Source organism: Nannobrachium achirus (genome assembly GCF_963921795.1).
Source record: "Nannobrachium achirus genome assembly, chromosome: 14".
Taxonomy (NCBI): Eukaryota; Metazoa; Chordata; class Actinopteri; order Myctophiformes; family Myctophidae; genus Nannobrachium; species Nannobrachium achirus.
In genome coordinates, this window is record NC_137821.1 from 46,364,766 (window position 1) to 46,386,909 (window position 22,144).

General features: G+C 44.7%; 1 protein-coding gene across 1 annotated transcript in view; it reads right to left on the reverse strand.

The window, feature by feature from the left end:
• Positions 1 to 22,144, reverse strand: part of LOC308298512 (tumor necrosis factor ligand superfamily member 10-like) — a gene marked incomplete at its 3' end in the record, with an annotated part of 114,095 nt that overhangs the window by 46,280 nt on the left and 45,671 nt on the right. Inside the window, exon 2 of the mRNA XM_080742138.1 lies at positions 16,145 to 16,294. Within this exon, the coding sequence (XP_080598264.1) occupies positions 16,145 to 16,294 (150 nt within the window). The remainder of the gene's footprint in view (positions 1 to 16,144; positions 16,295 to 22,144) is intronic.

Genomic DNA, 22,144 nt, shown 5'->3' on the forward strand with positions numbered 1-22,144 from the left:
TGCCGCTGGGAAGTCCCATAGCGCAACATACTCCCATGGAAAACAATGCAGGAAAACACGCCTCGCTTTGGGCACAGTCCAGGCTATGCGTGCGTCCACTGTGAAGCAGAGAGACAGAGGAATAGAGAGGTGGAAGGATGAGAGGGCATGGGGTGAAGAAAGAACCGAGAGGGATATAAAAACCACACCCAGTGTGAAGTGAGCGGTGCTATTTATGAGTTCATTTCATTAAGGGAAGCTTGGCCAATGTGACCCTGGGCGTACAACAAACGTTGAGCGCTTTGTGCCAAAATGTAGGTCAGATGTAGGCCAGAAGTAGGCCACGCTTCAGAGCCCGGACAAAGCCATATGTTGGAGCTTAGCTCCTTCAAGGAGCACCGCTCAAAAATGGGAGGGATATTAAAAGGTCAATCGGTGCTTTTGTTTTTTTAAGTATTTTGGGCCTTTTTCTGCCTTTATTTTTATAGTTTCATAGAGTAGAGATGGAGAGGAAACAGGGGAGAGAGATGGGTGAGAGACATGCGGCAAAGACCGTCGGGAACGGGACTCGAACCTGCGGTGCATTTATGAGCCTGTAGGTGCCCGGACATCTAGGTCAGGTCCGGGCCGATGCTTTGTTAACAGCAAAGGCATATACAGTATATCGTCGTTGTCGGATGAAAACCTTGTATGTCCAAAACCATTCGTTTTTTATATCATTTAAAAAAACCAACTAAACTAGTGAAAACAGCCGATCTACAAGCACACAAGTGCTTGTAGATCTGCTGTTTTCACTACTTTTGTGCGACGGCCTTGCCTGATGAAGCAGGGCTTTACTTTGCAAAAAAACATACAAATTTGAAACTTGGGAGATACGAGGTTTCTGCCCGACAGCGACGATATGTGTGTGTGTGTGTGTGTGTTTATACACGTACAGTATATATACTGTATATACCAAACGTGACGGAAAGAGAGAGATAACTATGGAAGCCTTGTGTGTTTGGGAGAGGAGGAAGCAGAGCGTTCATCTTTGATAGCCCAAGGAGCTATTATATATTATTAACACCACCATGATGGCTTCACATGTGAGCCATCTTTGTCTGGGAATCCGGGCCAGGCTGCTTGCTGACATCCGGGGTCGGGCAAAATAAGGACACAGCCCTGATAGAAAGTGGCTATAATAAACGTCGAATAAATACTATACTGTATGTTTTCATTCCTCTCATCCCCATCCCCACCCCCCAACCCCCCTCTTCGGCTACAATGGCCTGTTCTATCTCAAAGATCAGTGAATAAGAAGCATATTTGGAGAAGCAGCACAGATTTGGGGGGGGGGGGGGGGGGCAGTCTGGTCCCTCAGTGCCTCTGATATCCGAAGGGCCAGAACTGTAGTTGTGATTTGTTTAACACATTATCTGGGGTGATGAGAATACGGCCCAGAGCGCTGCTACGATGCGAGGGTGACCTCTCTGTCTATTGATAGTGGTAATCTTAGAGCTCCACATTATTTCCTGTGCCTGTGACTTTCCCCCGTGGCCTCCATTTCCCCCCCAACGCCTTGCCTGTTTCGCTCTCTCTCTCTAAAAGCTGTTCACTCAACTGTCCTTCGCAGTGGAAACAAAATTCTAAAGATGAGCCGTACACTGCACAGTTTGCTTAACCACTTAAAAATAGTTTGCCCCAAAAAATTGAAATCTATTGATTACTCACCTCAAGGAGACTTGAATTCATGGATATATATATTTTTTTGTTTTTGTTGCATTCCTAAGCCAATAATTTGATGACCAGCAGTGGTTCCATTATGGAGACACAAAGAGCCTGCTTTGTTCCCTATGGAGACACAATTATGAGTCTCCTCAAATGATTGGCTTAGAAATGCGACAAAAACTAAAAATATTCATGGATTCAAGTCTCCATAGGGTGAAAAAATAATAATTTTCTAGATGAACTATCCCTTTAAACCACTTAAAAATATAGGGTTTAAAGTATATTGTGGAAGTATATTATACTTCATTGACCAGAGAGTCCACTTTTGGTTCTGTCTGGGACCTTTGTCAGTGCTATTCAACAAGTGCTATATACTGTATATATACTGTAAATATATATAGCACTGACAAAGGTCCCAGAACAGAAACGATTTCACGTTTGAGCACAGAGCACTTCATGAACATGTCTCTTTCTAAGGAGTCTTCCTTAATAGCTTATGCAGCAAGCGACTCTTTTTCTGCCAGTTTTCCTATTATGAACACATGCCCGGATTAAGGACTCTGGGGTTCATGTGGTTAAAAGGAAAGTGTTAGATGCGCGACGGCCGCCAAAAGCTTGTTCCCTCCGTATGGCGAAAAGCCTGACTGAGAAATGTTGACAAATAAGGAGTAAATCCAGAGAAGAAAAAACACGCAGCCAGGATTCCTGAGAGCAGGGACGTGCTGGCCATTGGGAAAAGCGGGACAACTCCCGAACGGCCGGTTCATTCCCGGCCGGTCCAGGCTGGCCATTAGGAAAAAAATAAACTGTTTGCACAAAAGTAAAAATGTAACTGTTTTCACAAAAGTAGTGAAAACAGCAGATCTACAAGCACACAACGCCTCGCGGTGCGAGGCGTTGTGTGCTTGTAGATCGGCTGTTTTCACTAGTTTAAATCATTTTTAAAATGATAAATACTTAAACGGTTTTGGACACACAAGATTTCCACCCGACAACGATGAAATATAACTCTGTTATTGGCCCACTGGCTTGTCACTTTGTCACAAATCTTTGAGTAGCAGCAGCGCTATAGAAAGAGATCTCTCTCTATAGCGCGCAATGAGGGCCTATCCAACTCGTTTTCCAGGGCTGAATCAGGGGCCCAGCACGTCCCTGCTTGAGAGTCCATTTCTTCAACACAGTCACACACAATCCTGCAGGCAGTCTTGTGTAGTGTTTGAACAACAGCATAAATCATGTGTTTTCCTGTGAAAGAGACCGTTTTACACAAATGGCAACGGTTCCAAGTTCCAAAAAAATGCACCGACCGACTGAAGATGTGCTATGATGGCTACAAGCCCTATACCACGGGAACCGATGTTTTTAACAACTTCACACCCCGACTGTAAATCTGCTTCTGCTTCTAAAGACATCATATCCGGCTCGGTATAGTGGGAAGGCCTACCGCGAGGTGTACTACTGCACTATAATAGCCCTCACACAAACCACGTTTCGTTTTTATGGCCTGAATTTGGCCCTCTGTGTGATGATCCCATAGTTACTTGCGCCAGCATAGTACTGTGTTCGGCTGCGTATGTAGGTAGGTAGGTAGCTGGCACTGACCAGCCACCAGCGTCTACTGTGTGAATATTCTTAATTTTGTGAAAAAGATCAACTGAGGTGTAGGTGTTATAGCTTTAATCCGCTGATCGTTTACGCTAAGAATTCTGCTAAGCCCGTTTGTGCGCAATGGACACACACGCGCGAACGCACGCACGCACGCACGCACCCGCATGCACACACACACGTGTACAGTTGGAGCGCATCTCCGGTTGTACTGAAGGGCTTCCTGCATGAACTCTGATTGCTATATGTATCTCAATTATACTGTATCTTCTGAACTTATGTGAGGTCACTCACATCCACAAGCAAACACACACATGCGAGCACACACGCGAGCACACACGCACACGCGCACACACACACACACACACAGTCACACACACACGTATGTAGTACGTACAAACAAACTCGTGATGAGCACACAAACAAATTCAGACACATCCACATTCTTGCAAACAAACCAAGATTCAGGGCACAGTTCATATGCACACACAGACACACACACGCGCACATATATACACACACACACACACACACACACACACACACACACACAAACACATTTACATTTATGTATAGCACAGCAGGTGGGCATAAGGGCAAGTGTGTATGCGTATGCAGAAGCTGTGCGAGCGGATATAAACAGGAAAATAGATATGGCTACAAAGGTAGTAAGTGCATATGCATATGCACACGTTCACACACACACACACACACAGATACACACACACAGAGACAGATCAAAGGCTCAGTTCACACAGTGAGATCTTCGGAACGAAAAAACAAGAAGAGATCCAAACGTCTTCCCTTCCTCACCCTGCTCTCCCCCGGACTCCTCTCCTCAGGCACTTGCACACACAGACATCAAAGGGGGCTTGAGCCCCTGCCTTTTTATCCACCTGTAAAAAGTGCCCTCTCTCCAGACCATGAATGCAGTTTTTACTATGGTGAAAGAAATGCAAATGCCCTCTTTCCCTGCCATATCTGAAGGCAGTATTCAAGAGAAATGCCTTTTCCCAACTCTCCTGAACTTGAATGCAGCATCTTGAAAGAATTGCCCTCTCTGTGTAGAAATCCATGCCGTTACACCACATCTCCGGCATTGGCTTGATTATGCTTTGTTCAGTGTGGTATCAAGCATTGAAAATAGCCGACCTCCAAGCTCCGAGCTTGGACCTCTACTATTTTCGATATCTTCACCAAAAGGCCCTTTCAGAAATGTCAGCCCCTGCCTCTCTAACATTCTCTGCGCGTCCCTGTCCTCTCCTACTTCTTACAGATCTCCCTCATCATCTCTGTGCGTCACACAGCTCTGTCAGCGTTAGGAAGCCGCCTTTTGAGGCTCTGCTTTCCAAAATCAATCCGTGCCTTCGAATGCAATAAAAGGCGATGAAAACACAAAGCCTCTGCAAGTGTGTTTTCATCAGCCTGGCATTAGCCAGACTGATAACGTGGGATTTACTCGCACATCCGTGGAGGTGTGAGTGAATCTAGAAGTATTTTCATACCGTCCAGAAATCAATTGAGTAACTGAGACGAATAACAGTCTAAGTCCATATACCCTGTATGTTTTTAATATAGATATTTTGTATTTACCAGACTGTAAACCACAAACTAGTCATTTTTAATCTGTTAAAGTGTTAATGCACTCCCCCCTCGTGTTGTTCAATTGTCTGTTTTAATGTTATCTGCTCCCTTTGTCTGCTGAATATTGTTTGTACGGACTTATACCGTTGTTCCACAAACTGTTGGAGATATAGTGTTTTTCCAAGTAAAAAAATCTAATTCAACAAAATGAGGGGGGAGTGCATTAAGAATTTAACAGATTAAAAACGTCTAGTTTGTGGTTTACAACAAGTAGGTCGGGAGTGGCTTATTGTCGGTATCAGCCGGTAACACGCGGGGAGTCTTACAATGCGCTAGACCCCTGGGAGATGGACTGCTGAGGTGGAGCGCCACACCTACCATCAGCTCCCAGTACTTGCCGCACGACTTGCCAAGCCGTGCGACTCATACGCTGAGTTGGCGGTGCCCGGAATCGAACCCATGACCTTGCGGTACAAAGGCGAGGGCTCTACCGACTGAGCTACCCGGTTTACAGTTTACAGTCTGGTAAATCAAAAGAATATCTATATTCAAAATGTTAAAATATCGACTTTTCGTCGCAGGTACTCAATTGTATCTCTCCTCGAGAAAGAGAAATAAAAACTATGGTATGTGTTCCTTACAACACTTGATACAAATACAGATAGTAACTCAATCAAAAATAGTTTGAAAGAGAGAGAGGGAGGGAGGGAGGGAGGGATAGAGAGGTGTGTGATCTTCTGTTTGAGGCTTAGCCTGGTTTACGTCTGGTTTTCTGCCTGTCATGTGTTTTGTTTGTACATTTCCGTGTGCGTGTGTGCGTGCGTGCGTGTGTGTGTGTGACCCAGCGAGGAGCCCCCAGCGTACTGTAACTGAGACATATTTTAATAATAAGTTCCAGGTGAGGGTTCCATGGCTGAAATCAGGATAACATTCCTCTTTCTACGCCTTCCTCCTCTCTCCCCCCTCTCTCTCTCTCTCTTTCTCCCTTATCTCTCATTATGTGTTCTCATTAGATTAGATTGGAAGGAGGTTCAGGAGGTAGAGAGCGGCCATTTGGGAAAACGGAAAGGGTTCCGGTTCGAACCCCCGGCTTCGTGTCGAGGTGTCCTTGAGCAAGACACTGGCGCGACCTGGCGTCTGCCAACGGGTCTGAGGCCCTAAGCTAGATGCAGAGTAGATGTTCCAAGACCCAAATTTAGAGTGAACATTTTTAACTAAAATCTTTGCTTCTGGGGGTCACTGGACCAAAATATTTTGAGATAGGGGTCCGCGGCTAAATACATTATCAATACATATCATTGTGGGGGTCCTTGACATGACAAAGTTTGAGAACCACTAATATAGGCCGATTCTACAAATGTCTTCTAAATCCTAACAGTTTTCTGGAAAAAAAAAAAAAAACTGTATATATGTTGCTATATCAGTGGTTCTCAAACTTTGTCATAGAACCCCCAAAATGATATGTATTTGGCCATGGCCACGGATTTTGTCTGGAGGGTCAAATTGTCATGTGAAGCTTGACCAGTCCTCAATTCTGCATGCACGGGACATGTACGGGACAGACAAAGCCACTCCTTGGAAGCGGCTTTCACCGCTTCAGAAATATTCACTCTAAATGTGGGTCTATTCTGCATCTAGCTTAAGGCCTCAGCCCTGTTGAAAAACCCGCACACGGAACACTGACTGAACCCAGCTACAGTAACTGCTCCTGGTTGGTGCCATGCACCACGGTTTCCCCACCACCGTCAGTGTGTGTATGGGTTAACGTAATGCACGTTGTACAGTTCCTTAGATAAAGGCGCTATAGAATTGCAGCTCAGTCAGACCATGGCTCAGTCATTGGAAACTGATGACAATGGCTGTTTATCATCATTGTGTTGACGATATGGGAACTCCCCTGTGTGTGTGTGAGACGTGTGTGTGTGGTGAAGGGTGGGAGTGCACGTGTGTGTGTGTGTGTGTGTGTGTGTGTGTGTGTGTGTGTGTGTGTGTGTGTGTGTGTGTGTGTGTGTGTGTGTGTGCATCACTGCATATGTTCCTGATTAGTGCACAAATGGCAGTGCCCCACCAAACCTCACGTTTACAGGCTGCAGCCACCTTCGATTAGTACACTGAGATTAGTCTCGCTGATAAATCACTCACACACGCACACGCTACATGTGTGGCCGATGGCCATGAATGAAATGTGTGGATGTGAGTGAGAGAGAGAGAGAGAGAGAGAGAGAGAGAGAGAGAGAGAGAGAGAGAGAGAGAGAGAGAGAGAGAGAGAGAGAGAGAGAGAGAGAGCGAGCATGTAAGAGAAAACATACTTATACTAATACTTTTGACACTAGTACTTTTGATGGAATACAGTCAACTAGACACTAGTACTTTTGATGGAATACAGTCAACTAGACACTAGTACTTTTGATGGAATACAGTCAACTAGAATCTCTTCTAACATGGCCATGGGGAGCAGTCCAATCTGGACCTGGAGTCTTCAGATCATTGCAGCCTAATCATCAACACCACAAAATCCTATTATACTGTAAATATGTGAAATCTCAGTCCGTCTGTCTGTACATGTATCAATAAACACTCCAAACCCTACTATAAATGTGTGAAATCTCCGTCTGTGCATGTCCTGTATCTTTAGTTTTTGCGTATCTCAAGAAAACCGTCCGACTTCAAACTCTATGAGTGCGTCGGTGACATCCCGAAAGGAGTGGTGTGTCCGGCCATCGAGTCACACGGAGAGGCGGTTAATGTTCAGAACCGCCCATCTGACCGATACACCCACGATACATACTAGGACATGATGTAGGCCTATATTTCCAGAAGAATCTGGGCATAAAAGGGCCAAGGACAGACAGACGGCTAAAATGGTGTAATGACAACGATGGCATGCATGGTTCCCGAGTAGACCGGTGCCCGACGGGCACAGGTCTAGTCGTCATAATGCCACATAGAACCATAGCAAAGAATGAGTGGGAGGTGCAGCCTGTAGATTCGCTAGAAAAATGTTGAATCCATGCAATGGTTTCTGCGTGTGATGTGTGTGTGTGTGTGTGTGTGTGTGTGTGTGTGTGTGTGTGTGTGCGACTGTGCGTCCGTGTGTGTCCATGTCACAAGAACATATTGCTGAAGAGACAAAGTTATAAAATAACTTTTATAACTAGTAAGTTATAAAAGTCACACTACAACATAGTTTTATCACCTTGTTGTACAATGATATAGGTTCATGTTTTTTGCCTGACTTCACTTCCAGGTTAGTTATTTCATTACATTATTGTGTAACTCTGAATTGTGGCAGAGGTGCAAATTGTGGGAAAACTGCTACTAAAACTATAAAGTGAACTCATGATAGAAACAATGGACAAGAGAGACACTTTCTCTGCTAAAACGTGGACAGCATCTGTCTGCATGCGTGGCATCACCACCTAAATAAAGTCATCTGATTTGGATTATTACACACACAGTAGCTGACGTCCGAGGCGGCCAGTTGACTGCCTGTGGTGTATCTTTTATTGCTATTCACGGACAAGCGGGGGAAAGGCCGAGAGAGACGAGACGGACACGGAGAGAGACAAGAAACATGTTGTTGGCAGGGGCTCGACGTGCAGCCGGCGGCGCGGCATGCACTGCAGGCCTTTTGGTTTGCGATAACTTTGAAGTTTCAAAAAACCCTGCTACGAACACCGTGTTTCAATACCAAATCTGTGATTTATCTGCGAGCAACGAAACAAGACGCCAAGATTTAACCATAGCCAAATGTGGCAGGGTGACTGTATTTCGTCAAATACCCGCCCGCCCTCCCTCCCCCCTTCCTCCCACACAGGTTTGATCGCCTGCAGAGTGGGAAATGTTCCTCTACTGATTCTGTAGAAATTCAATTTGCAGAATTCACCTCAGATCTCGAGGTGATAAAATGCCTTCTAAATGTCCCTGTTTTAACTCCCGGCCGGCCGTACAGTTTGCTGTGTGTCAGTCTAACCCTGCTCTCTGTCTGCCTTTCTTGTCAAACTATCAAAACAGAGCAGAAATGCAAAAACGATATAATATTTAAAAAAAGAAAGTTGGCAGGTTTTCTACTCAAACGGTCTGGTTGAGTAAAGGACATTCTGCTTATCCACTGATCATCATATCATTTCCCCTATCATTTCCTTTAATAAATGTTCCATTACAGTGGTTCTCAAACTTGGGGTCAGGACCCCAAGTGCGGTCCCCAAATTATTTTGTGGGGTCCCCAGATGACTTGCTTAATGTCATTTATTTTCTCAACCAATGGTTAACAAACCAACACACAGTATAAGTGTATACATGGTATCTGCACATTTCTAAAGAGACCATAAGGACTTTCAAGACCGTTTTAATAGCAAACTGGCCAAACTGTCAAATTTTAAGTAAGCAAGAGGCGAACAATGTGAGAATAGCCGATCTACATGCTCACAACGCCTCGCGTTGCGACTTGCGAGCATGTAGATCTGCTATTTTCACAATATTGGCCCTTGGAACCGAGTCACATTAAATGTAATACCTACAATTCCAAGTGCTTGTCAGGGTGGGCATCCCAAGTTCAAATACTATGTTTATTTTGGGGGTCACGGCCTAAAAAGGTTTGAGAAACCCTGTTCTATTTGAAACCTCACAAAACCAGAATATAAAGCCCAAACCAAACCAATGCTTTATCATGCAAATCGCTGCGACAAAACAGTTTGAAAGACAACCACACCAGTGCAAATCCTTGCAACTGCCATTGGGGATAATGGCTGCAAGTAGTTGAATGTTGCAAGGCGAATCATTGTCGTGGTTTGGGCTTAAGAAGTTCTGTTGTAGCCAAGTTGAACACGACTGCTTCCAGCGAGACCAACACAGTACTGGCGGTTCAGCCGGCAAAGCAAAGGTAAAATTATGCCATCCCATTTTGCCGTCAACAAAATATACTAGTTTTGCAAACAACATGCAAGCCGGAGAGTTTGTGTCATTATTTTTTTTTATCTCTATGCACAACATACTGTTGCTTCCTGTTGAGATTTTCCTGGGGCAAGCTGCCCAGATCATACATGTCACACAGGTCTTCTTATTTTTTCACTCTCAAAAAGCACCTACAATGTAGTGTATTTGAAATTACATTGCAGTGCACATCATGGGGTGATCACTGCTTGCCTCCTGTGCATTGTTTTATTTAAAATGTTGTTTCTTTTCTGTTTATTTCATTGCTGAGTGAGGTCAGCAGACAAAGTGAAGTGAGCGAGATGAAAAAATCTGGGTGAAATGTGCCAATCTCAACAGGAAACGTCTGTACAAACCAGAGAGTCTCATGGACAAAGTGCTTAGTCGCAGTCATATAAGAACATAAGACATAGTCATAGGTCTAAAACTCAGACAGGAGCAAGCACGGCACAGAGGCACAAACTCATAGGGGAAGTGCATGACATGTGAGCGCAACATTTATAATTCAATTTAAAAAGAGATCTTTGTGGGTGAGGGGCCCACAACGGTTCTAGAAATCTCTAAATCTGCCCCCTGGCGTTAGAGTTAGGCTGGCCTCTTGCCTTTTCAGTATCAGATAAAACATTTCAGATGCCGAATTATGCAGCCAACATAATAATAAACAGAATAATCTAACGGGTGGGAGTTCACCATGACATGGGTCCTGCATCCCAGTGGTTTCCATAATGGAGTCGAAGGTTAAGGGGATTTTGTGTTCCTACATCATGTTCATTCCCTTACATATTGTCAAAAACACAATTACAACATCTGGAAATTGTCATGTGTGGATTAGCGCGTCCGTGCGCGTGTGCGTGCTGTGTGCGCACAAGCGCAAATGTGTGCTAACGAGCGACTTGTGTGTCAAAATCAACCGAATGGTTGACCACATTGTGCGTGCGCGCGTGTGTATGTGTGTGCTTGCGAGTGTTGTCTGTGCGTGTGTGTGTGTGTGTGTGTGTGTGTGTGTGTGTGTGTGTGTGTGTGTGTGTGTGTGTGTGTGTGTGTGTGTGTGTGTGTGTGTGTGTGTGCTTTGGGCTGGCCGCTGCTGCTCAGTGTGTGTGGAATTCCGTGCTCTGGGGGCTGTAAGTGTAAAAATGACTTGTTTTGTGCGATGTACGCCCTAATTTAGCCTGCACAGAGCTAGCTAGACATTCCTTCTATCCTCCACTGAAGACCACAGAGGCATGGAGCATGTGCCTGATTATATCATACATGTTGGGGGGGAGGGGGGAGAGAGAGAGAGAGAGAGAGAGAGAGATAGAGAGAGAGCGAAGGAAAGTGTGTCTAAGTCATTTGTTGGAGCATAATGAAGTGAAGAACAAACAAGAGACGAAAGATGTGAGAGAGACCTCACATGAGAGAGGGAAAGAGACAGTATATGACAGAGGCCATACATACAGTATATGAGATGGAGGGAGATACGGAGGATGGTCAAGCTCCCCAAATGTGCACATCGTCTTCCCCCCCATTTCGCGTTCCCTTCCACAGCCCCACACACCCATTACAAAACACCTGTGATTGGCCTACGAGGCAATCACGGTTATTGGCACCCCCATGTGCTTCCAAGACATGCTCCAACATCACAACCCTTTCCAATGCACACACAGCAAACTAAAGGGCCCTATTATCGTCCATGCCTTACCCTAAACTCTTTTGCCATTTTTTTTTTACTATTTTGAAAAACATCTACAAGCTCACAACATGTCGATATAGATAAATGTTTTTCAAAATAGTAAAAAAATAAATGGCAAAAGAGTTTAGGGATAAGAGCTAAGGCATGGACGAAAAATATAGCTCAAAGTATCCTTGTCCCTTCCTTAAATCACCCTGGGTGATGATGCTCCAGACTCTTCTCCCACCTGGCTCCCAGACTGTGGAATAACCCCCCCCCCCCATCCCCCTCACTCAGTCAGGACTGTTGACTCACCTCTTCAGATTCTACCTGGGAGGAATACGTCAGTCCGGCGTCTCATTAATCTGACTACGTGGCTACGCATACGGTTAGGGTTTAGGGTTAGAGATAGAGTTCGTAATGAGGAGAGTCGGACGAATGCAACGTCAGAGTAGCCTAATAATGTGCGTCGGAACAACGGTACGCGCACCCATTCTCTCTCACCCTCCAGAGTGTCCCTACTCCTTATATCACTTCTCGTCGCTGACGTACTTTTGATACTGTACTTGCACTATGCAGATCCACGTTGGTTACTGGATCACATACTGATAATGTTATTTAGATTGTTGTTTGATGTTTGATGTTATTAACCTTGCATCCTAGTTACTTCAAAGCACTAAGTTGCTTCCTGTGCACTTTAACTACTTCACGTAATCATTTGGTTGATTATAGGGTTCATGCTATTCACTCTGATCTTGTACTTTGTAAGTCGCTCTCGGCGAGAGCGTCTGCTGAATGCTTACATTGTGAATTGAGGGTACCGTAGATCATATCCACGTTGTAAATTGAGAGTATGTCCATGCAGCTGTCCACATGTCTGCAAGTGTGTGTGTGTGTGTGTGTGTGTGTGTGTGAGTGTGTCTGACCCAGACATGCAGATGGAGAGAAACAGTCCTCTTGGCTATGTCTACACAGAGATGACTTATATCAGTGGATTGTCTGACTAGGCATGGGAGCACGTGTGTGTGTGTGTGTGTGTGTGTGTGTGTGTGTGTGTGTGTGTGTGTGTGTGTGTGTGTGTGTGTGTGTGCGTCGTGCGCGCGTGCGCATGTGTGCATAAGGCATTTCAGCAGTTATGAGAGCCAGATGTCACCACAAGTATAGCCGGAGTTCAGGAATCGACCTTGTGACGACCGTTTCCTGGACACCACTAGGGAGATGTTGTTTTCATGGGTAAAACATAAAGAATGTGTGTGTGTGTGTGTGTGTGTGTGTGTGTGTGTGTGTGTGTGTGTGTGTGTGTGTGTGTGTGTGTGTGTGTGTGTGTGTGGGTGAAGGAATTGTGTAGCAGGGGGTTTTGAAGCCATGATATCCTACATGAGTCATGGCGTTTTAATGCTGATTGAGCATAATAGACGGTAGACGGTAATCTGACACTATAATGTTCTCCAATCACAGGAGGTTTACTACTGTACAGTACCTTAAGTCCAGTGGTGTGTGTGTGTGTGTGTGTGTGTGTGTGTGTGTGTGTGTGTGTGTGTGTGTGTGTGTGTGTGTGTGTGTGTGTGCCGTGCACGCATATCTGAACAGACTTTGTGGGTGTCTGTGTGCCATTGGTGTTTGTGTGCCAGTCTGTGCGCGCACACATGTGCACTTTCAGACACAGTTGGGTCGGAAAGTACACGTGCCAGTGTGGGTCTGCCAATCTCTCTCTCTGTGTGTGTGTGTGTGTGTGTGTGTGTGTGTGTGTGTGTGTGTGTGTGTGTGTGTGTGTGTGTGTGTGTGTGTGTAAATAGCAGTGATTGTTGCTCTGACTCAGTGCTGTGTTTAGCTATCAGCAGCAGACTCCGTGAATAACACACTCAGGCGTTCAGGTTGAAAACCAGTACACATGCGTATAATATACACACACGTGTTGTGTGTGCGTGCGTGTTTACATTTAAATCCTCACTAAATGCATGACTAAATGTATGTACAGTATGTGTGTGTGTGTGTGTGTGTGTGTGTGTGTGTGTGTGTGTGTGTGTGTGTGTGTGTGTGTATGTGTGTGAGTGTGTGTGTGTGTGTGTGTGTGTGTGTGGGGGGCTTGGTAGCATAAGGCACAGGCCTCTTTTTAGAACTGGTTCCAATGGTATTTGTAAATCTTTCTCGTGGATGTTTGTATTGCCCTGCGGGGAACAAGATCCTAACTTTTAGCATGAATGATGCTATCTGAATATTCTTGTTACGGTAGAGCTCTCGCGGATCCGGTTAAGCCGAGCATTTGGTTTCTTTTACTTCCACTGCACGCAAACAAACACACACACACGTTTGTGCAGGGGAGGTCGCATTCCTGGTCGCTGCAATATTATAGCTGTCCGTCAGGTGAGAAGAAACGTCACATAGTACTGTATACCGCAGGACTGGAGACGTGCTTGTCGACAGACTACACCCTCCCCAATAGCACCAGTAGGCGTTGGCAGAGACAGGGACGAGTAGTGATCGACGGTTATGGTTTTTGGCGATCATTTATAGAATAGGGAAGGCCGATGGCATCTAATAAAATACAACAGCAATAACGTGAAACAGTAGAACACACATAACTAAAACCAACAAGCCGGCACTGCCCTGACTGGGATGTTGTCTTGCACAAACCAACAAATCTACAAGTTATGATTTAGTGTTTGGGCACTTGCTGCATGGAAATCTGTGTTCGGTGTTCTATCTAAACCAGTGCGGCAGTGGCTCAGGGGTAGAGAAACCGTCATTAGAACACGATGGGTTCCCGAAGGATTCCCAGTTCAATTTCGGGCTCCCCCAGTGCTGGTGTCGAAGAGTCGTTGAGCAAGACTCTGAACCCAGTTGCTCCCGGTGAGCAGGTTGGTGCCTTGCATGATTTCCTCCGCCATCGGTGTATGAATGTGTGTGAATGGGTGAATGTAATGTACAATCTATGTAAAGCGCCTTGGATAAAGGTGCTATACAAATGCACCATTTACCAGTGGTTCTTCAACCTGTGGGTTGTGACCCCCAGGGGGATCGGAGACAACTAAATAGGTAAAGAAAACCACAGAAAATAAGAGAGAACAATAACAAAAAAAAAAAAAAGGTTGAAGTGATATAAGCGACTACAGCTGAATATGCTTTTGTCCGTTCCAGTGGAGCAGAGCGGAGCCATGCCGGTCTCCCCCCACAACGACTCAAAGAGCTGGGATTAAAGTTGCATTTTATAAGCCAGTGGGGGTCTCTGTCTCTGTCTCTGTCCACTGGCTCTGCTCTGTGATCATGACATTCTTATGCACCAACAGTGGTGGAAAAAGTAATCACATTCTTTACTTAAATGACCACTTCACCTCTGGGACAACCCTATCTTATTTTATTGTTGTTTGGGACACGATCAACACAATCCTGAATTTTTTGTGTTCAATCTGTGTTTTTAGATATTTTAGTATTTCAGCATGCTACAAAGCATCATATGATGATGCATTAGATGAAGCAATATCATGCTACAAAGCATCATATGACCAGTTGTAGCATGCTGAAATACTAAAATATCTAAAAACACAGATAAAACACAAAGAATTACAAAGGATTGTGTTGATCGTGTCCCAAACAACAATACAACAAGATCTGGTTGTCCCAGAGGTGAAGTGGTCCTTTAAGTAAATCTACTTTGTTATGTTCCACCATTGATTCTTACACACCAAATACCATGAGGACGACCTCAGCATCTGCACAATGCACTGCAGTTCAGTGCTAAAATCTGTTCCGCTCTGCACTGCGCCAGTTCACATTTCTTTGAGAGAAACGCAGACAACCTATGGCAACTGATACTCCATTTACAGTTTTGTTTTGTTTTCGCTCCATCAACATTTCCAAATCCACATTATGCTGCATATAACCGTTTCATCTTAGCTCCAGGCGGTGCGTCACATGCTTTAAATATAGTACACACACACTCACACAATGAAATGTTGTCTGAACTCAAGATGTTTCGGTGCCAAAATCAAGTTGAGAGCCAACGCTTTTCACTGTCCAGATTTACTGTCAGAACACTGCCAACAGAACTGCTCTATCTCTGCACCAGGGAGGGAAGCGTGGAGAAGAGATCCAGTAGAACTAAAAGACAAGTCATTGTATGTTTGGTTTGCGCCCGGGTGTTGCGCTGTGAAAATAGCCGATCTACAAGCTCACAACACGTCGCGCTATTTTCATCACGCAAAATCAGCCGTCAACAACAGCCAAAACACCTCGGTGTCAACAAAATCAACTGTGCATTTAGTCGACTAAAATCGTATATTTAGTCGACTAAAACTAAACTTTTCAGATGAATGATATCCACAAGTTTCCAACGTCCCATCGCGCATTGCGCAGAAGGCTTACGGCATTAACGGCGTCGCAGCCGAGAGTGATCTAAAAGCTCACGGCGGTTGCATCTGTGACTCGACGTGAGCTTGTATGTCTGCTGTTAACCAGACGTGTCCCACACATAATTCTACAGTAAATTCAAGTGGATACGACTAAAACTAAAATCAAAATTTGCTGTCAAAATAAACACTACTCTGAAACCTGTCTCCGTCTCTGCAGACAAAGGACACGTGTCGATGTCCATCTCCAAAACATAAAATATGTCGCCATCTCCAAAACAGAAATCGTCGTTGACTCGCACACACTCACAGTCGCACACACACATCGTTCTCGTCTTACCTTGGAGATATAAGCCTTGATGCCCTCTGCCAGCTTGATGCAGGGCTCTCCAAACAGCTGTGCCAGCTGCTCTGGGATGTCCTGGTCCTTGTCCAGGGCGTTTAGGAGGCTCAAACACTTGAGCTCCTCCGTCACTCCCTGACTACGCACCTGCAATGAGCACACAAAGGGCACAACGGTCAAAACCACATTTAACCCATTTAGACTTGAGGGGATTAAAAAAATGCCTTCTAAATCCTTTCGTGAAGAACTTCAGATTTGAATTCAAAATGAAAAAGAAGAAGATATGTTGCTATATACAACATATAGCAACAGCTAATGTTATACAAATATTCTGTAACAACGGCTGATTTACATGCTCACAAGACATCACAGGCGACACATAGTGTGCCTGGCTATTTTTGGTGGATGACGGGCTGAAACATTGTTAAATATCCATGCTAGTTTGGACAGAGCCTAAGTAATAAAGTATGTAGGGTGTAAGTGGCTAACTAGCACAGCACGTTCTCCCTTATTTTTGTGTGGCAGTGGCTCAGGGGTACAGTTGCTGTCTTAGAATACAGAGGGTTCCCAGTTCGATCCCGGGCTCCCCCAGAGTTAGTATCGAAGGGTCCTTGAGCAAGACTCTGAACCACTTGTTGCTCCTGATGAGCAGGTTGGTGCCTTGCATGGTTTCCTCCGTCATCTGTGTGTGAATGGGTGAACGTAATGCACAATCTCTGTAAAGCACCTTGGATAAAGGCGCTATATAAATGCACCATTTACCATTTATTCAGAATGTTTGGTTTCCCAAAGACCTTTAAAGACATGGATTTGAATCCTGCGCAATACAGTTTAACCCATTTAGAACGGGTACACATTTTGTGTATCATTATTTCATGCTTTAACTATTGAAAAATAGCAGATATACAAGCTCACAGCGCGGCACCGAGTGCCGCGCTGCGAGCTTGTAGATCTGCTATTTTTGAAAAGTCGTGAACATTAGAATTTTGACCCGATTCTATAAGTGTCTTTTGAATCCTTCTAATTCTAGGCCTAAATGGGTTAAATGATGTCTTGCAACTATCGCTCTCCAGACATAAAACTTATGGATCATAGCGTTATGGGGCTGGAGACAGTGATGTCTTTACATCTTTAAACAATCTTTGCGTGAGGTGGTGATTTCCCCGGTGCCACGCATGCACGCGCCAGCGTGTATACACAATGTAAGTCTTTCTAGTGTCTACGTTTGTTTATAAATGAACACACTTTGCCGTGTACCGTGACTCTCGTGTGTCTACGTGTAATCGTGGCTCTTTCAAGTTCCCATTCCTGTGCACGTGGAGGGTTTGCTTTGGCAGACAGATATACCACTCTTTGTGTAACTAAACTACAGAGGACATGTATGGTCTAAATAAACACTCTCTCCTGGAATGAACCCCAGGGTACGCGCACACACACACACACACACACGCAGACACACACACACACTACACATACTGTACACACTAGACATCTAATAAGAGACAATTAAATCAATGAGTCCTTTGGGGCGAGAGGGGGAAATTGCTTCTCCTTCCTCTCCAAGGCCGGTACAGTTTCTTATACAGTAAAGCTCACTTCACACAAAACCCCGGCTGATCCCTGGAAGTGATTTCCCTCCAAAATAAAGAGATATTTGCGTGCAATTTGGCACTGCACGGAGCAGAAGAAGTGCAAGGCATGCTTTTTGTTAAAGAGGAGGAATGGAGCACGTGTGTGCACTTTGTTGCCGGCCCCACAGCACTGTAGCCAAGGCGCACGTCTATATATATATATATGTCTTCACACAGTGTGTGTGTGTGTGTGTGTGTGTGTGTGTGTGTGTGTGTGTGTGCGTGCGTGCGTGCGTGCGTGCGTGCGTGCGTGCGTGCGTGCGTGCGTGCGTGCGCGGTTGTGAGCTTCATGGTCTAAAGACTTTACTAATGATTCTGTAATAAGCTGTGTTGGAGAGTCGGAGATTACGTGGCTGCACTCATTTACCCCCAACTCTCTCTCTCTCCCTCTCTTTCTCTCTCTCTCTTTCTCTCTAAGTCTGTCTCTCTTTCTCTCTCAAGGGCTGTCCATACTGTCTCCGACCACCAAACTTTTCGTCGGAGAGTTCCGACTTTGCGACGTGCAGCTTTCCGAACTCTAACTCGGGGTAATGCTTTTCAGTTGCCAGTGACGTCATTTTGTAGTTGAACCGGACCTTTCCTGACGAAAGGTTCGGTGGTCGGAGACAGTATGGACAGGCCTTCGGTCTGTCTCTCTTACTTTGATTCATTTGTTTCCAATGCTGTCCTTCTCTTCTCTCGTAGATTAGCTTCTCTCTCTCTTTTTCTCTTTCTTCAGCCCTTCTCCTTCATTGTTTGCTTACTTGTTCATTCAGTCGTTCTCCTTTCTCTCTCTCTTCCCTCTCGCTGCTCATTTCTTTTGTTTTCCCTCCCCACTCTCTCACTCTCCGTTGTCTCTCATCCATGCTGTTGATGTTGACGCATGACTGCATCTAATGAACACAGAGGAGGATGTGCGTGCCGTGCGCGTGCACGTGTCTACAGTATGTCTGTGTGTTTGGGCGTGCATGCACGTGTGTCTACACTCTACAGCAGTGTCTCTCAAAGTTTTGCATTTCAAGGTATCCCCTTAAAGGAGCTATAGTCAACTTTTTCTTGAAACTTTTGAGCGGTGGTCACAACGCTCCTATACGTGGCCGTGTGTGTGGGTCTGTCTGTCTGTCTGTCTGTCTCCGTGTCCGTAGCCTGCAGTAACCTTTTCTGACCACACATGTTAAGGGAGGGGCGCTGTTGCACACACACACACACACACACACACACACACACACACACACACACACACACACACACACACACACACACACACACACACACACACACACACACACACACACACACACACACACACACACACACACACACGAGTGTGATTTTTTCTTTCTTTGTTTACATCCCTTATCAATCCATATAAAAGAATAGAAGGATGTAAAGGAGGGATGCAAACAAAGTCAGCCTGACAATGGCCAAAATGATTATTTTATCATTATTTTACGCTTTTTGTGGTCATTTCTGATTAGAAACACACGCTTAGAAACGCTTAATATTTTTTATAAAATATTTTCGAAACATTTTTATTTTAGCGTCTGTTTTTCAAGAAAAAGTTGACTATATAGCTCCTTTAACTCTGACAGTGTACAATGGAACCAAATGGACCCGTTAGGGTCCATTTGGTTCCATTTGTACACTGTCAGAGTTACAGACTTGTATGGGTCAATTTAGACCCCCATAAAGGAACCCACAGAGTCCCTGGAATCCACTTTGAGAACCACTGCTCTACAGTATTATGCTGGAGGTGTTTTCACGGTCTGGTTCAGACAAAGCAGAGGGTCTCTTACAGGAAAAACGTTAGGATTCTTAGAAAGAGTGCTTTGCAGGCTTTACTAGTGACAACAGCAGTCGCAGTGACCTTACAAACTGGATGATCGCGTTATTTTGGGTATAAAGATAGTCTGAGTCATCATCAAGGTTGAGGTCAGATTACAGTAAAGGAGGACGACGCACCGCAAAATGATTAGCGTCCATTTAACTCCCAGGGACCCAGGGATTCCCCTGCCCCAATACGGGTCCCTTTGTTTTAATTTGCTCCTTCATTTTATGGTAAACAGTAGTTGAATTTATGCATTTGTAACTCTGAGACTGCTTGAAGGTCATCAGTGGTCGAAACGTTGCTTCTTTGATACATAATTTCTTATATTGTTGATGTGCACTTGTTTGCCTAAGCAGTATCAAGATTAACGCTGAGACTGGAACCGGAACTACAAATAAAACCAAATGGAACCAATCATTTTGTGCATATGTGCAGATCTCAAAGCCCTTAATATATCTTTCTTGGGTTTATTGTAACTAAAAGAAACCGAAATGAAAGAAACTAAAAACTCATTGATGTTTTCTTTTTCTTTTTAGATTTGTTTTTGGGCTTTTTATACCTTTATTTGATAGGATAGTAGACTGACAGGAAATGGGGAGAGATGGGGAATGACATGTGGCAAGGGTTGTCTGGATCGGGAATCGAACCGGCGACGCCAGCAGGCATCATAGCCTAGTATGTGGTATGCGCCTTGACCACCAGGCCAGCGGGCGCCCCAACTCAGCGATCTTTTGCTGTTAAAGAGCACCTGTCAACTAAACTCACACATGCTGGGGAGGAACGTTCACAACGAACAAGCAAAACACGACATAAAAACAAAGCAGGCGAGACATGTGAGAGACGGAGAGCGATGGTTGGAGTAATTCACTGACATTAAAAACACACACAGCACCTGATAAAGAAGCGCTGACAACGCAGGGTCACTTTGTCTCTTAACAGATTCGTGTGTGTGTGCGTGTTCGAGTTTGTGCGTGCGTGTGGGTGTGTGTGAGGGCGGCTACCAACGAGAGTAGTTTGGTTTTCCTTCTTCAGGCAGTGAAGTGAAACTATGGCTGCAGGTTCTCACACTAAAGAGAAGCAACCAAAATACACTCCCCTCGCTTGATGGATTGATTCTCATTTTCGCGCATTCGTGTGCAGTGCATGCGTGCCTGAACGTGAGTGTGTGCGCACGCCTGTGCATATGTGTAGGCGTGCACGACGTGCATGTATGTGTGTGTCTCTGCACGCGTGCGTGCGTCTCATTTTGACAAGGCTAGTGGGAGTGTTTGATCTACTATGGGAAATGGCTCCGTCCATTTCAGTGAGCAGATAAAAAGCATCACACTCTGCACCACTGGTCTTCCAAACAAGATTATGGAAGCGGTCTCCCCCTGCTCCCCCTGCTCCATTTAAAACCTGTTTAGAACGGGTACACATTATTCTGCATCATTATTTTATGCTTTAACTATTACAAAATAGCAGATATACAAGCTAACAGCGCGGCACTCTGAAAAATCGTGAAAATTAGAATTTTGACCCGATTCTATAAGTGTCTTTTGAATCCTTCTAAGATTTAAAAAAAAAAACCTAATGTTTCTATGTCAGCAATCTGGCCGGCCATCGCCAAAGAAAAGGTCCTTTTCGCTTAACTGGAGCTCAGATAGTCTGTTCTTGAGAGACTACTATGTCAGTTGTTCTCAAACTTTTTCGTGTGAAGGACCCCCAAAATGATATTTATTTGGCCACGGACCCCCATCAGAAAATATTTAGTTCCAGGGACCCCCCAGAAGCAAAATTTTAGTTACAAACGTTTGCTTTGAAAATACATATATTCAAAGATTTGCACACATTTTCACAACTTTTTTCAAAAATAGCAGATCTACAAGCTCGCTTGTATATCTGCTATTTTTCACTGGTTAAAGCATTCAATAATGCTAGGCCTAAATGGGTTAACGTTTCGGGGAGAAGGTCACTGGCTGAGCATAGCTAAACACAGAACCTGTTATCGCTTTAATATTCAACGCCGTCCACTCCGAGTCCACACACACACACCCCGATGGTAATTACTCACGGCGTTAATCTCTGTTTACTCAGAAAGTGAAATGAGGTCTAGGTTGAGTTTTTTTCCCCAGTCAAAGTTCTCTTCACATTCATTCTGTTAAAACTGCAATCTGGAATTGAATTTAATCGCATGAACCCTAGAATCCCTATTCTGGGGGGGGTAACTGCGATAATAGCAGATCATAGCTGCGATAATAGCTCACAACGCGTCGTGTTGTGATGTGTGGTGAGCTTGTAGATGGGATATAGAGATTAGGTGCAGTGGGGAAAAAAAGGATAAATAGTTATACTTATTCAATTGGTTCAAGTGCTTAATGATTCCTAATTTACAGGCCCTGGAGTCTGTCAGGTACCGTAGGACACAGGTCCGCTGCTTGACGTGTAGCCCTGTCTGAAGCTCACAAGCGCAAGCAAGTCGTAGAAACGTGGCCTCTCGTGTGGGAGACACACTTATATCGTCGTTGTCGAGCAGAAACCTCGTATCTCCAAGTCTCAGATGTGTACGTTCTTTTGTAA